The sequence below is a fragment of the Engraulis encrasicolus genome, chromosome 9 (assembly GCF_034702125.1).
Source record: "Engraulis encrasicolus isolate BLACKSEA-1 chromosome 9, IST_EnEncr_1.0, whole genome shotgun sequence".
NCBI lineage: Eukaryota > Metazoa > Chordata > Actinopteri > Clupeiformes > Engraulidae > Engraulis > Engraulis encrasicolus.
In genome coordinates this window covers 45,213,441-45,228,559 of record NC_085865.1, presented here as the reverse complement: position 1 = coordinate 45,228,559, position 15,119 = coordinate 45,213,441, and the positions used below count along the sequence as shown (strand labels likewise).

The following is a 15,119-nucleotide window of genomic DNA, read 5'->3' as shown; positions in this document are numbered from 1 at the left end:
CAATATACCTTAAATCTATAGATAAATGGCTGTCTCTATATTGCAACTATTGCAGAGACATACCTGGCAGGTAGAGTAACTGATAATGCAGATCTGTAAAGTAAATCTCGGTGTGCGTTCCCTTGAGAGCTATATCAAGAGTCGTTTTTCTCCCTCCGTGTCTAATTCTGGCTTCTCTACTTCCTGCCAGTGTGATTTTGCGCCACCTGTAGTCCCACTCCTGTAGATTACCCTCTGTGGATATGTATGTGCTCTCAATATGTGCTGGCACAGGGAAACCTTACAGCAGAGCAGGATGTGTGTGTGTGTGTGTGTGTGTGTGTGTGTGTGTGCGTATGTGCGTGTGTGCGTGTGTGTGTGTGTGTGGTGTGTGTGTGTGTGTGTGTGTGTGTGTGTGTGTGTGTGTGTGTGTGTGTGTGTGTGTGTGTGTGTGTGTGTGTGTGTGTGTGTGTGTGTGTGTGTGACTTATGGCAGCATGTCAGTGAGGTCAACGAAACACTCCTCCATCAGTCGTGTGTGTGTGTGTGTGTGTGTGTGTGTGTGTGTGTGTGTGTGTGTGTGTGTGTGTGTGTGTGTGTGTGTGTGTGTGTGTGTGTGTGTGTGTGTGTGTGTGTGACTTATGGCAGCATGTCAGTGAGGTCAACGAAACACTGCTCCATCAGTTATGTGTGTGCGCCAGTGTGTGTGTGTGTGTTTGTGTGTGTGTGTGTGTGAGGTTGTGCAATGTGTTCACACGTGTGTGCAAACCCATGTGTGTTACTCGAAATCATCACAGAACAGAGGCTGAGCCCAATCAGGAAGTCGCCTCTCAACAGCACTGCACTGATCTCTCAGTGTGTTTGGTGTGTGTGAGTGCGCGTGCGTGCATGTGTGTGTGTGTGCATGTGTGTGTGCGTGCGTGCATCTGACACCCTTTTCCACTCTCTTCAGTGTTGCTGCAGATTGTCACACACACTACCAAGGCCGCAGCAGAATGGCTTTGAGGTGTTGTTTTGAAGCTGCCGGCACAGCCCACATCAGGCCCTGTACCAAGCAGGGAACTAATGCTGAACGTCTGGGGATTGGGGGTGGCGGGCTGGTGTGGGTGTTTATTTTATTTGGTGGCATGGGGTTGGTTGAGATGTTCTGATTTTGATTATTTTGGGGTTTTTTGTTTGTTTTGTTTTTTCTTCTGCGAAGCCAACGTGTTCTGTCAATCAGCTCTGTCTAGAAAGGTAGAACCCAGCTGGATGCTGTTGGTGTGAGAAGCTGTCTGTTTTGGGCTGGATGGGAGCGGGTGGCATGGGGGTTTGTGATGGTGTTTCTTTTTTTTTTTTTTTGCTTTTGTTTTGGGTTTTTCTTTTTTGCCAAGCCGACGTCTAAGCCTTGTCTTCTGTTGTTCTGTCCCGTTTTCCTCCTTCTAGAGAGTGGGAGAGTCTGTAAGTCGACATTTCTATTTGCCCAAAGCTGTGCGTGTGTCTGTGTTTGCTTTCAATGTCCTGTCCTGTCCTGTCCTGTCCCGTCCCTACATTTCATGAGTGGGTGTACTTTATGTGTGCTTGTGTGAGCCTGCATGTTTGTGTTGTACGCACGTCGCTGCTTTCATCCATAGCTGTGTGGTACAGTGTGTGTGTGTGTTGCATGTAACAGCACAATGACCCATGATAGCAGTATGTTGCCAAACACTTGCACTGTCCACATCTCCCCTGTCTGACTGGCCACATCCATTCCTAACTCTTCCTATGAAAACTGAGGTGAAATTCACATATTTAAAGGTGCACTGTGTAATATTTTTAGTTGTTCATTTCCAGAATCCATGCTGCCCATTCACAAATGTTACCTTTTTAACAAATACTTACCACCACCACCATCAAATTCTAAGTATTCAATATGACTGGGAAAATTGCATTTTATATACATGAAAAGGGGGATCTTCTCCATGGTCAGCCATTTTGACTTTCCAGAAATGGGCATTTTTAGCTGCAAAACTTACCGGCCTTTGGTCGTATGAGGAAATATTGGTTTATTATTTATCAATATTCACGAAAAGATCGTTTGGCAATTGGCAGCACAGTTTCAATGAGCAGCATAGTTGCAATACCTACTCTGGCCGCCACAATCTTACACGGTTCAAAATACTGTTTGAACTACAAGCATTGGTACAGAGTGCAGACAGTGTAATAATGGATCACTTGAACTTATTATGTATAATCTCCATATAATCTCATTTTCCTTGAGATGAAAATGTTGCTGATTTCTTTCTTGGATTGTATGTGGCCTTTGAAGAGGGGGGTGCAAGTGTGTGTGATGTGTTTTGCGTGCCAGTGATGCTGCTTCCCGAGGCTTTGTGCATGCCATGCGCTGCATATGGAAGGCTGTGCCCGCTACATTAACAAGTCTCCGCCTCCACTTTACAACATTACCACCGCAGCACATTATCCTACATTACCCAGAAACCCCCACCCATACTGTACCCCCATCTGATTGGACAGGGGAGCAGTCACCGTGGCAACCAATTGTGTTTACACAATTACAATGCTATGTACCATACATATTTTTTTGCAGCTACAGTATTTAGCTGATTACACTATCTATGCCAAGACGGCTGTATTACTGAATGGAGAAATTATAAAAAACCATAAACCTTCAGCAAACCTTTCTTGCTTTACCCTTCTGACACGAAGCTGCTTATGATGCAATAATTTTAACAATTATTTCATTCTATTAATGTATTTTATGAATGCCATGAATGTCAATGTTTGTAACTGAAAAGACAAGTTAAACAGAATTCTTTGCTATGAAGATTAAATGGACAATTTAAGTGGTTACTACTATTTAAATTGGCAATGCTCATTGGGAATTACTAATTGCCAAACATTTCCGTTATTATTTCCATGAAAAAAACAAACAAACAAATTAACGAATAATCTGAACCGCTACTGACCAAAGGAAAGGTCCATTCAGATTTGTAACTTTGCCAGCATTTTCCTGTTTCAGCTTGTCGTTAAATGCTAGCATATGTAAACAAGCAATCTCTGATAATTAACGTTATTCTGTGGGTTATGATTCATGCAAGTCTGTGAGTTGTTGAACACACAACATTTAAGTTGAACAGGCAAACAATATTATCTGAATCATACACTTGCCTTTACCGAATCTGAATGCACCCCAAAAGTCTCCAAATCTGCATAGGTGTCGTCACCATGGCAACTATTTGGAGTGCAGCAGCAGCACTTGGCCAGGTGGGAGCAGCCAATTCATTTGGCCCCTCCCCCTCTCCTGTGCCCATGCAGCCATTCATTGGCTGTGGTCATGCAACCCATCCAATGAAATCTCTCCAGTAGGTGTGTAGTATGTGCAGTAGAATCTTGAGAGCAGGAGGTCATATTCTGTTCTCGCCCCCCTCCCCCTGCCCTTCCCTCCTCTTGCGCCCCTCCCCTCTGTGTTTACAGCAACCAATCAAACGTGCGGCGCATGCACACGGCGGTGAAGCTGAATGAGGTGGTGGTGAACAAGTCTCAGGGGGCCCACCTGGTGCTCCTCAACATGCCCGGGCCACCCAAGAACCGCGGAGGAGACGAGAACTGTATCCTTCACTAATGTACCGTGTGTGTGTCTGTGTATGCTGTGTGTGTGTGCGTGTGTGTGTACGTATGTGCGTGTGTGCGTGTGTGTGTGTGTGTGTGTGTGTGTGTGTGTGTGTGTGTGTGTGTGTGTGTGTGTGCGTGTGCGTGTGCGTGTGCGTGTGCGTGTGCGTGTGCGTGCATGCTTGTGTGTGTCCGTGTGAAGTCTCTGAAGTGTCTGAAAATTCTCATTCATCAAAGTCATGCCATCCTAAAGGGTAGTTACGTAGAAGCAGCTGGACTTCTCCTTGAAGCTTGAGGATGCTTCATTCCTCATCCAAGGAACTCAAGTAGCCCTTATGCTTCTGCTTATGCTTATTCTCTGAACTTTATCACCTGTAGAATTTGTACTAGATTTTGTAGATTGTCCTCTAACATCAACCAGAACAGATGAAGGTGCTTGGATGATGAACAAAACGTTTTCAAGCTCCAAGAAGTGCAATTGCTTGTAACGAAACCCTTTTTGGATTGGGTCAACAAAGAGATGTCGGTAACACTTTATTTTAGGGACACATCTATTAGCACTAATACATACAATATTAATGCCTGTGTAAGTAACTTGTAAGGCATGTACTAAGCAAAATAAGACAGTTGTTAAGCATGTATTCACAAATGTCTTGTTCATGCCCAATTAGGGATTTATTACTAATATAACCTTAGTAAGGACCAGTAAGCCTATATTTCTATTTATTAGTAAGTAGTAAGTGGCAGAATACAATGTGTATAAGCTCCCGACACACTGTGTGAACAAACCCTGAACAGTGTGAAAACAGATGCAGAATAAGGGTCCCTATTCTAAAGTGATGCATTGGTCAGCCCAGATGGCTCAGGGCCTCTGCACTACCAAAGTCCTAGGGCCCCCACACCACCCAGGCCTGCACTACCTAGCCCCCCCGATCTACAAAGTGTAAGGGTATATCAAATAATTAATATTTACACAGCCGAGTTATCTAGTTTTCTCTTGTTCGTATCAATGAGAGGGAGGTAACAAGAGCCTATATATAGCAAGGATTGAACGTACACTTGTCAATGGCGGTGGGTTGGTGAGATGTATTTTTTTTTCATGTACCACTGAGTTTTAATTGTAAAAAAAAACCCAAAATAAATGCAGAACATTAGAATAATAGTTTTGAAGCAAAACTAAACTACTCTTTTGTGATAATTAAGTGAATGTTTGAGAACATTAGCTTCAAGAAGTGCAGTGCATGATGGGTACGCAATCTAGGCCAACAGACAACCTACCCAGCTCTGAGCCTACGTCCTTAGCTCCTCCCCTCACTTGTGAAATTTAGTTGCTATCCAAACAATTTGCCATGTACGTAACAACAGAAATATTATCATTGCTGCATTGGCCATGCATTGCATTTCTGACTAAGGGCGTACCCATCATGCACTGCACTTCTTGTAGCTAAGTTTCTCAAACATTAACTTATTTATCAGAAAGGAATAGCTTAGTTTTGCTTCCAAACTATTACTCATCGTTATATTCTGCATTTATTGCAGGGTTTTTACAATTAAAACTAATTGGTGTATGAAAAAATTACATCTCACCACCCACCGTCATTGATAACTTTACGTCCAATCCTTGCTATATAATGCTTCCAATTACTCATTTAACATAATGAGTAGAATAAGTGAGATCTTCATACCTACTGAGACTAAAGTAGAATCTGAAATGTTCTTACACTTTGCTTCCCGGGGGGGACGTAGAGTGGGGGCCCTAGGTAGTGCGGGGGCCCTAAGCCATCTGGGCTGAGCAATGCATCACTTTAGAATAGGGACCCTTATTCCACATCTGTTTTCACACTGTTCAGGGTTTGTTCACACAGTGTACCAGGAGCTTATACACATTGTATTCTGGCCCTTACTGCTTACACATAAATAGAAATCTAGGTCTACTAGGTCCTTACTAAGGTTATATTGGTAATAAATCCCTTATTGTGCATGAACAAGACATTTGTGAATACATGCTTAACAACTGTCTTATTTTGCTTAGTACATGCCTTACAAGTTACTTACACATGCATTAATATTTTATGTATTAGTGCTAATAGATGTGTCCCTAAAATAAAGTGTTACCGAGATGTCATTGCTTCGCTGGTGTAAAGGATGCAAGTCTTTCCTTAACCTGTGGTTACGCAGACATGGAGTTTCTGGAGGTCCTGCTGGAGGGTCTCAACCGGGTCCTTTTGGTGAGGGGCGGCGGCCGAGAGGTCATCACCATCTACTCCTAAGAAGGTCAAGTTGCCGGCAGTAACCGGCCACCTGCTCTTTCCCCTGGCCACATCTTTAAAGTTCCGGAAAGATCGACGGGAGACGGGAGACTATTTTTCAGTGGTGGCATTACAGCTGGCAATGTTTGTTTTTTGAAAAGAGTGGTGGAGGGGGCTTTTTTTTTGGTAGCCCTACCCCCCTTGCCTACCATATCCCAGTGGGGTTCTGTTCCAACTGTCAGTGAAGAGGCAGTTGGTAACGTGAGAGCAAACCCCCTTCAGCCGAGGGCCGGAGAGGAATACGACCATTTTTACGTTGCCTTTGGCAACAAACTGTTTTGTTTTTGTTTTATGTTTTGTCCACTTCCTGTCTTGCTGTGATTGGTTCGTCAACTTCTCTGTCTCCTCAATGTGTGGATGTACGTTTGTATGTACGTATCTGTGTGTATGGATGTACTGGTATGCCTGTGTATGTATGTTTTCAAGCATTTTCTGTGTGTGCATTGGTCTGTGATAGCAACTGTACATTCAGCAACCCATGCCAGTGTATGTAAAGAGGCATCATGTCATGTTACTCTCTCATTGTTTCTGTTTCTGTTTTCCCCTTGCTTTTATCTTTATTTTCTGACCAGCCAAGAGAGAGGTAACAGTGGAATAGTTTGGTCTTCAGAGTCCCACAGAGACAGTGCTTTATTGTCAGAGCTGAAATACAAGATTGCTTGTTTGTTTATTTGTTTGTTTTTGTGTAACCTTGACGATGCGCTACAGTGGGATAATCTGGTCTGACCTGCACAGTCTAAAAGAGGTCCATTCTGCTCTGTCGTTTGTTTCTGCTTTCAGAAGGGGTCACGCCATGCTTTATGAAGTGTCTCCGATTATTTTGAAACTGTACGTCATATGAAGGGATCGATTGCTTTAGTTCTTTCTTTTATTTCAGGGGGATGCAATGCTAAAACGTTTTTGCCGAGTTTGCGTGTGTGTGTATGTGTGTGTATGTGTGTGTGTGCACGTGCGTGTGTGCATGCGTGTGTGCATGTTATCTATGAGAGATGTTAGGTGTCTCTTGTGTAAGGGATAGGCCGAAAACACGAGAGTATGATCGGAATGTGCAATAGTAGTTTTTATTTTTGTGAAGTCACATGAATCTAAATCCATACCAATTATTGTTGACTGAGGTAGTATGGGAGGCAGTTGCCAAGTAACAGCCGAGTGTGGAGTTGATTTGGTCCAGCTCCGGACGCTTCCCCCCCCACAATATCCCCATCAGAACCGCATCTGGGCCACATCCGTTTCAGTTTGGATCAGTGCATCAGCTCTTGCCCAAATAAGCAAGTGGCCAATTGGCAGGGGTGGAGTGAGACACTAAAATCCACCGGGAATATTCTGACCACACTGGCCCACTGTGGCATTAATTTAAGGCCCGTAAAGGATGACCCTGATATTGGGAGCATGGTCATACAAAAGACGGTCTCCTTTTCAATTTTTATCCAGCTCACCGGGCAGTGCAACGCTGCCACTGCTACGGACAAACCATTTGTGGCATAAAAACAGTCCCTTAATGGTCGCAGTTTTTGCATAGTAAATGGTTTGCTGGTAGTTGCAACAGTGTTAAGCTGTTCTATTCTTTCACGTGTTTTTATCCAACACCATGTACCACTGTGGAATGGTGCCGTTGCAGAAATAGCCTAGTCGTGTTCCAAAGCTCAGGCATCGGCCTTTGTGCTGCTGGTAGAGAGGGAAATGACCATGGCCGTGCTTGGGCTGGCGTTGAGGGGGGTATGGATGGGGGGGGGCAATGGGGTTAGGAAAGACGGATTTGGGGATGGCTTCCTTCACATTATCTGTACCAAAGCAGTCACCTCCATGTGGAAGAGGAGGAAGTAGCTTACATATAGACTTGCAGTACGCATGACTTGTCGTTTATCAATAGGCTGAGGTCATGATGATGATGATGATGATGATGCACTATTTCTTTAGTTTTATTTGCAGGCCAGGTTGAAATGTTCACTTTGTCATGGTCGTCATAGTTTATTTTCCACCAGATTCTTGTTGCAAAAGGTTCCACACAACATTTCCTTTTTTGCATGATGTGTAGCTTTTCTTTTTTGGATTTATTTTCTTTTTTTTAAGTTTCAGCTTCATCTCTCGGACATTGACTGGATTCAATAAAAAAAGCAGGTCATCGTCATACTCAAATGCTAATATTCCCATTTATAGCGAATTTACATTGTGTCTGTATTGTGGTGTGAAGTTAACTCTGGCAGATTTTTAAGACATTTAATTTTTTCCCCCTTTCTTGGTTACTGAGAAAGCAGTTTGTTTCAGTTTAGTATCGTCTTTTATTTTATCCAGCACTGTTATGTCGTGAAAGGTTGAGAAGAAGGAAAAAAATTATGTTACATTATTTTTAGCTTAAATATTGAGATGCTCTGACAATTGTAAAATAGGAGAAAATGTGCCAAACGTTTGGAAAGGAGTAGGAGGAAGTAGGAGGTATAACTGGAAGCCTCTGCTTTGCCTGTTACTCGCGACTGGAGAAACGGCAAAGCAATGGGTTGGCTTCTGCTGAAGCCACTGACCTGGGTATCTGTGGGAGCAACCAGCACAAGCAAAACATGGCTCAGAAGCATCAGTCAGAAAAGTTCAAGTGTGTTTGTGAAACCACATGTATGTATGTATGTATGCGTGTTTGTGTGTATGCGCGTGTAAAGATGCACAACATTAAAAAAAAGAGGATATGAACAGATGAAGTGTGCAGTAGTTTATTCATCCCTTGGCTTGTCTTTGAGGCAAAACTGCTGAATGGAAGAAAAGGGTCTCTAAAAGATCACTTATGAATGATGGCGTTTCTGTAGTTACTCATCCTCCCTGAAGAGGGCGCAGTTGTGCATTGCTCAGCAGAACACTACACACTTGCAGATTAAAGGGGGTGTGTGACCTGTCAATATGTAATTTAAGGAAAAACTGTTGTCCATTGTTCAGAATATTTCTCTGGTACCTTTCTGCTAGCTCTTGCAGTTATTCATTACCAAAGCACTGTGTAATTTTGTTTGTTTCTTTGTCTGTTTTCTACAGTACCTTGTGGTGTTGTACTTTAGACTCTATCAGCAAAATATACATGTTTATTTTCTTCCAGCACTATACTCATTATCTTTGTAGTTTGTAATAGTCTCTTCAATTTTATGACACCATATTCATGACATGTCACTGTCAGTATGTGTTGTGCTCTCTCTCTCTCTCTCTCTCTCTCTCTCTCTCTCTCTCTCTCTCTCTCTCTCTCTCTCTCTCTCTCTCTCTCTCCCACTCTGTGTTGTAATCCAGCGTAAAGCTGGCTATTTGTGGTAAAGCCTGCATTTGGGCCTGTGCTGAGGGTGAAGGGGGAGGCTATAGGTCAGACTGCTAATTGGGTTAAAATGACAGCGACATGCGCCTGCCATTCACATGTGCTCGTGTGTACACTGCATGGCAGGGGGGGGGCTAAAGAGGATCGTGGTGCTAAGAACCAGGGGTGCACAGAAAGAGTCATCTCGATATTTAAAGGTGGATGAGATGAGAGCAGCTACATGAAGTCCCTAAAAGCACAGAGGGGGGTTTTACCTACAAGCAGGCAGTTTAGTGACTCACCCAGCTACGTATGTTGACTTTTGAGTACATTGTAAACTTTCTAATGGAGTAGAACAGCATCATTCTGTATGGCATCTGATTTTGTGAAGGGTGGGAGTACATCAATCGGAACTGAAGATGTTCCTTGAAATGAGGAGTTAACTGTCCTCAGCGTAACTGTTTGGATAACATGGCCTGTAGGAATGAGACTCTTCACATGTCACATGTTCATTCTGTGTCAAAGCAAAGACCGCAAGGCTATTCTATTGCAAAGGCAAAGTGCAGTAACTTTGTAACTTGTCAGAATTGAGTCCAAATGTGTCCCTTTTTTCTAGAGATATTGCTATGTCAAATTTTGCAGTCACTACAATAGCAAACCTAATACCAAGGCTTTGAACGCCTTTTTTCTCAGTTTCAATGTTGGCGTAGTTACTGCACTTTGCACTTTTGCCATATTCTATTGAACAGTTTACCACTTTCTCAGCGTTAACTTATCCAGGTGAGGTATTAAACCCATTTTCTATAATAACCCCCCTGAGAGCACAGCACAGATGCAGACACACACAGGCACAGTATCGTCACATGAATGAGAATGCAAAAATCTACCTCAATGAGGTTCTATGGAGCAGGCGTGTAAGAAATTCAGAATTGAATGAATTGAAATTCAAAGTAATGCCATAATACGAACACTAAGTGGTGTCATTACCTTGAATTTCTTTGAATTTAATCTATACCACCCATCGAGAGTACATAGAACACCACCACCTAGTGTTCATATTATGGCATTACTGTGAATTTCAATTCATTCAATTCGGAATTTTGTACAAGTCTGCTATGGAGAGGTCAACACCTGTGCAATCATTCTACCAGTCATGTGTGAGTGTGTACCTTATGTGTATATGGGTCCAACTAACCTCTCGTCCCGGCCTTTTGCTTGTGGCCTGCTGCTTCGCTGACGCCCGCCTCCGTGATGAAAACAATATAACTTTACCTGCTGTCAGCCTAGGTAGAACAACTTTTACGGGGACTTTTCCCCATTCAACATCTCCATTGCAAATACGAATATTACCTTTTAATTGTGCTTTTGTGATGTATTGAATAGAGCAAAGAAAGCTCCCGCACACTGTTCACATTTGCCTGGTTTACTGCACGTTTCGGTCTACTGACCTTCTTCAAGCAATTCAAACAAACAAATGGTTCATTGAGTATTGGTTTTGAATAAAACTTCTATCGTCAATGGTGTCTTGCCTGGCATCACAAGGTCACAAGCAAAAGGAGAAGACAGGAGGTTAGATATTGGGATGGACCCTATGTGTACAAAGTGTGAGTTGTCTTTTGATTTGTCCCAAGCCTCTATTCAGAGGAATGGCCTGCATGTTTATCTGCTCATGTGTGTGCGTGCGTGTGTGTGTGTGCTACACGTGTACAGTACATGCAAATGTTCACAGCAATGGCCTATGAATCATGTAGGCCGTGTGTGTGTGTGCGTGTGCGCGTGCGTGCTTGCGTGTTATGCTGTGTAGATTGAGCAGACCCGATGTAAATCTATAGGATGTTCCATGTGGGTGCAGAGGTATAGTGCGTCATGGCCCTTTAAATAAACTAAATTGGTGCCTCTTGAGGAATGAAAATAAACTGCTGGACCATATCACATCACCTGCCTCTTGCTCTTGCGTGTTATTTGTCTGTTTTATCACACACACACACACACACACACACACACACACACACACACACACACACACACACACACACACACACACACACACACACACACACACACACACACACACACACACCAGGGCTTGACATTAACTTTTTACACTCTCCGGCCACTGCTAGTGGATTTCCCGAGTCATTAGCCATTCAGGTATTCCACTAGCCACAGATTTTATATTGTTTTTTTTTCTTTATTATGATGGTGTACGTCTAACCCCAGAAGATGAGCTGCTAAAGCAAGAAGAGTGTATAGTTTTCTACATGAAAGTATATCAAGCAATTAGAAACTGAGTTACAAACAATTTATACACAAGGGGCAAACAACAGAATATAGTCTACTGTGATGTGTATGTCATACCAAGGAATAATCTGCCCGCCAAATTGGCTATTGACACTGAAAGTATTACCAGCCACAGCCCAGTTTTAACCACACCATTGACACACACACACACACACACACACACACACACACACACACACACACACACACACACACACACACACACACACACACACACACACACACACAGACACACTAGCGCTTCTAACTCTGGCAAGATGAAGGTGGTCAATACAGTAGATTTAGATCAAGAGACAGTTCTTCTGTTTTTTCTCTGCCCACCATATAGTTTATATATTTTTAAATAAATCACTGTAATATAGCATATGCACAGAAACATACATTTCTTTCCCAATACAAACAGTAACAATCAAACGTCAAAATTGGTTAAATGTTTTCTTCTAGTTGGGTGTATTTGCCATTACAACAGCACAGATCCATCAATATCTTGATTACCTGCTATGTTCAATAATCTTATGAAGTAGAAGTCTCCTGCTTCCCCATTTAAATTAGCCCAGAGAGCCCCCCAATTTCCGTGCTGGCCTGAGAATGCCCCCTCCCCTAAGTAGTACTTAAAGGGACACTCCACCCATCTGCATTAGGCTTTCCATTGCACCAGTCATACTTTTGAATGGTGGTGCTTGAGCATTGCTTGAGCAATGGTGGAACTTGAGCATTGCAATGCATTATGGGGATTGTTGTCACAAATACACAAGCACTAAAAAGTAATTTTCTGCCTTTTCTCGGCCAAAAAGGCACCAAATTAGAAATGTATGCAACTATTCTACGATATATATGACCCACTTTCAATACATATTCATGTCTCCACTGGCGATGTGGGGCCGCCTAGGCAATACACCAGAAATAGGTTTCACATCATCACTAAAAGTTTATAAATACACAATTTTACCTCGCACATGCACTTTAGCAAGAATTTTATTTGCATATACCAGAACAAAACATTGTATGTCGTCCAATACAATTAGTTTATGCATAAACTTTTGGTGATATGATATATTGCCTAGGCGGCATCTCACACTTATAGTAAGGACTACTTAAGCTTAAGGACTACTTCAGAGTTTTTGGGAAATGCAGCCAAGGGCCACTGGCAGCTTTGGTTGGGGTGGGGGGGTGTATATATGTTATATCGGTGTATTATGGCTGCATTGTTGATAATATAAACATGAACCACGGTACATTTTTTTGTTCAGAATGGCAAAGGCCTTAGCACCATCCAGTCTCTATCTGTGCACACCTATCCTCTCAATACAACGTGGATACGACCCCAATTCTGGGACCCCTCTCTCCCAGGGCCAAGGCAACTTGCCCATTTCTCCCCTCTTGTTGACGGCCCAGTAACAGTCTATCCCGACTGGTTGTTTTCCACACACTGACAAGTTCACTCATCGTGTTTCTCCTCAACAACATACACAGACGGACAAATCTAATTTAAGCACAATCAGATTGTTTGGAAGGCAGAAATGCTTTACATGCCTACTGCAGTCATAATGAAATTGGATTTCTCAATGACGTAATTACACTCATTTCTTTTCATTCAGTTGTGTTTTCCTTCTGCAACACTGCTTCTTGAACACAATGGACCAGAAGCACAGCAGACAGCACAACACAGAAGATTTGCAGAGGCAAAGTAGATGCAGTGCTCTCTACGCCCAGGCCTTCTGAGCCAGTGTTGCCAGATGAGGCGGTTACCCGCCCAATTGGGCTACTTGGGATGGCCGTGTGCGGGTAAAAACGGGGAAAATGGGCCATTTGGGGCCTTGAAATTAGGCGGAATTTAGTGCATTTTGGCGTTTTTTGAGAACCTTTTGGGAGGGCTTTGATCACACATCTGGCAACACTGTTCAGAGAATGGAAGTGATTAACAGGTGACGGTATCAGATAAATCCTCCTGCACATTGAAGTCACTAAACTTCCACTCGTCTCTTTCTACACTTGTAAACATATACACACACACACACGCACGCACACACACACGCACTCCGTGGTCCAGGTGACATTCCCAGATATGAGGGTCACATGATTGTCATGCGTCCCCTCATCGCAGGCCTCATCACCACTATAATTACCGCTGAGACAGAGCAGCATTAGTACCCCCCCCCCTCCCAACACACACACACACACACACACACGCACGCACGCTCCATGACATAATGAGTAGACACTCAAGGAATGCAAGGGGTTAATGCATTAACACTGGAACACTGTGCAGTCACATTGTTATCTGTAGGCCATGAATTCAGATGTCACTTAGCTACAACTAGCCTTCTTTTGGGCTTTTCATTTCTGATTGTTTTTTTTGTTTTTTTATGGATCTTTTGGGTAATTGTCTCTATGTGTAGTACACATGTTGTTGTTTATGTTAAGGGTCAACATACCTTTACTGGAAATAAATATAAAGAAGTTGATCCTTTCAATACGTTTAATGTCACTGCTCTGCATGGCTGTATACATGTTTGTATTCCATTTGAATGTGGTGAAACATTCAAATGAACTTGACCTTTGAAATGCCCCGGGGCTGCTGTTCGGGTGGCAGTGAGATAAGTTCCAACAGACTCAGACTGTGGCCTAGAGAATAAAAATAATTAAAAAAATAAAATAGAAAAAAACCCTAAAGTTCACAGTTCACATTCAAAACGAATTTGTGGCATTTATTACAACAAAGTGGGGGGAGGAGGCAGCAGAAGATATGATGACACAGGGCCCCAGGGCAAGACACTGATAAGAGTCGCTCTTACGGCCTGCTAATGTCACACAACATGACCCCCCACAGGAAATATGAGGGCCCTTGGCCTCGGAGAAAATGTCCTGCTCACCCTTGCCCATAACTGATCGTGAAACTATCAAAGCCCAGCTATAACTTCTCACTTACCAGAATATATCAGTGTTCTGTACACTCTTCACCTTACAGGCAATTTTTCACAATTACTTCTCATTGCAGAAATGTTGTTGTGTAGACTGCTTATATACCCAGTGGTGTAGTCTACGTAGAACGCGGGTATACGGAGTATACCCACTTCTAAATTTCAGGGATTTCAGTATACCCACTTAAAATTGATTGATCCATTGATTTGAATAGCACAAATATATACAGTATACCCACTTCAAAAAATGCTCAAATATACAGTATACCCACCATAAAAAAGTAGACTACACCACTGTATATACCGTATATGGGTTCTTCAAATGAATTTATTTAGGTTAACTAGACACAATTAGATAGAGGCATAGCTATCTAAAATTTAACCTGGATGGTTGATGGTAAAGAACTACAGCGAAGGTCAGACAGTTGTCGTTTTGGGGCCAAATCCTTTCGAGTCAGCCAAACCCTCTCAAGCAAAGCCCTCTACTCCACAATGCTCGTTGTGTGTTGGTTGGCACCTTGCACAGCACCTTTTCGCCCCGAGTGAAGAGTGTGAGGGCTCATTTGAATGTGGGAGTGAGAGGCATTTAACTTGCACTTGCTCTTACTGACACACCCCAGGTAGAAAGAAATGAAGCCCATCACTCACTAATCGCTATCTTAAAGAACGTCCTACAGTGATATTATAGGAGCGTTTTGCAAAGCTTAGTGGGGCTGAAAACATTGCAGTTGCAACATGTTAAAAAAGACAGGCAGCTGGA

The 15,119-nt window shown here is 42.9% G+C and overlaps 1 protein-coding gene across 6 annotated transcripts in view; it reads left to right on the top strand.

Annotated features, from left to right (window-relative positions):
• slc12a7b (solute carrier family 12 member 7b) overlaps window positions 1-8,561 on the top strand; it is a 117,968-nt gene extending 109,407 nt beyond the window's left edge. For 4 of the 6 annotated variants that reach the window (XM_063207232.1, XM_063207235.1, XM_063207234.1 and 1 more), the window contains 3 exons: window positions 1,404-1,418; window positions 3,432-3,565; window positions 5,745-8,561. In XM_063207232.1, coding sequence (XP_063063302.1) covers window positions 1,404-1,418; window positions 3,432-3,565; window positions 5,745-5,836 — 241 coding nt within the window. In that variant the 3' untranslated portion in view covers window positions 5,837-8,561. The remainder of the gene's footprint in view (window positions 1-1,403; window positions 1,419-3,431; window positions 3,566-5,744) is intronic. The other 2 variants (XM_063207233.1, XM_063207236.1) reach the window with 1 other exon arrangement.
• The last annotated feature ends 6,558 nt before the right edge of the window (window positions 8,562-15,119 follow it).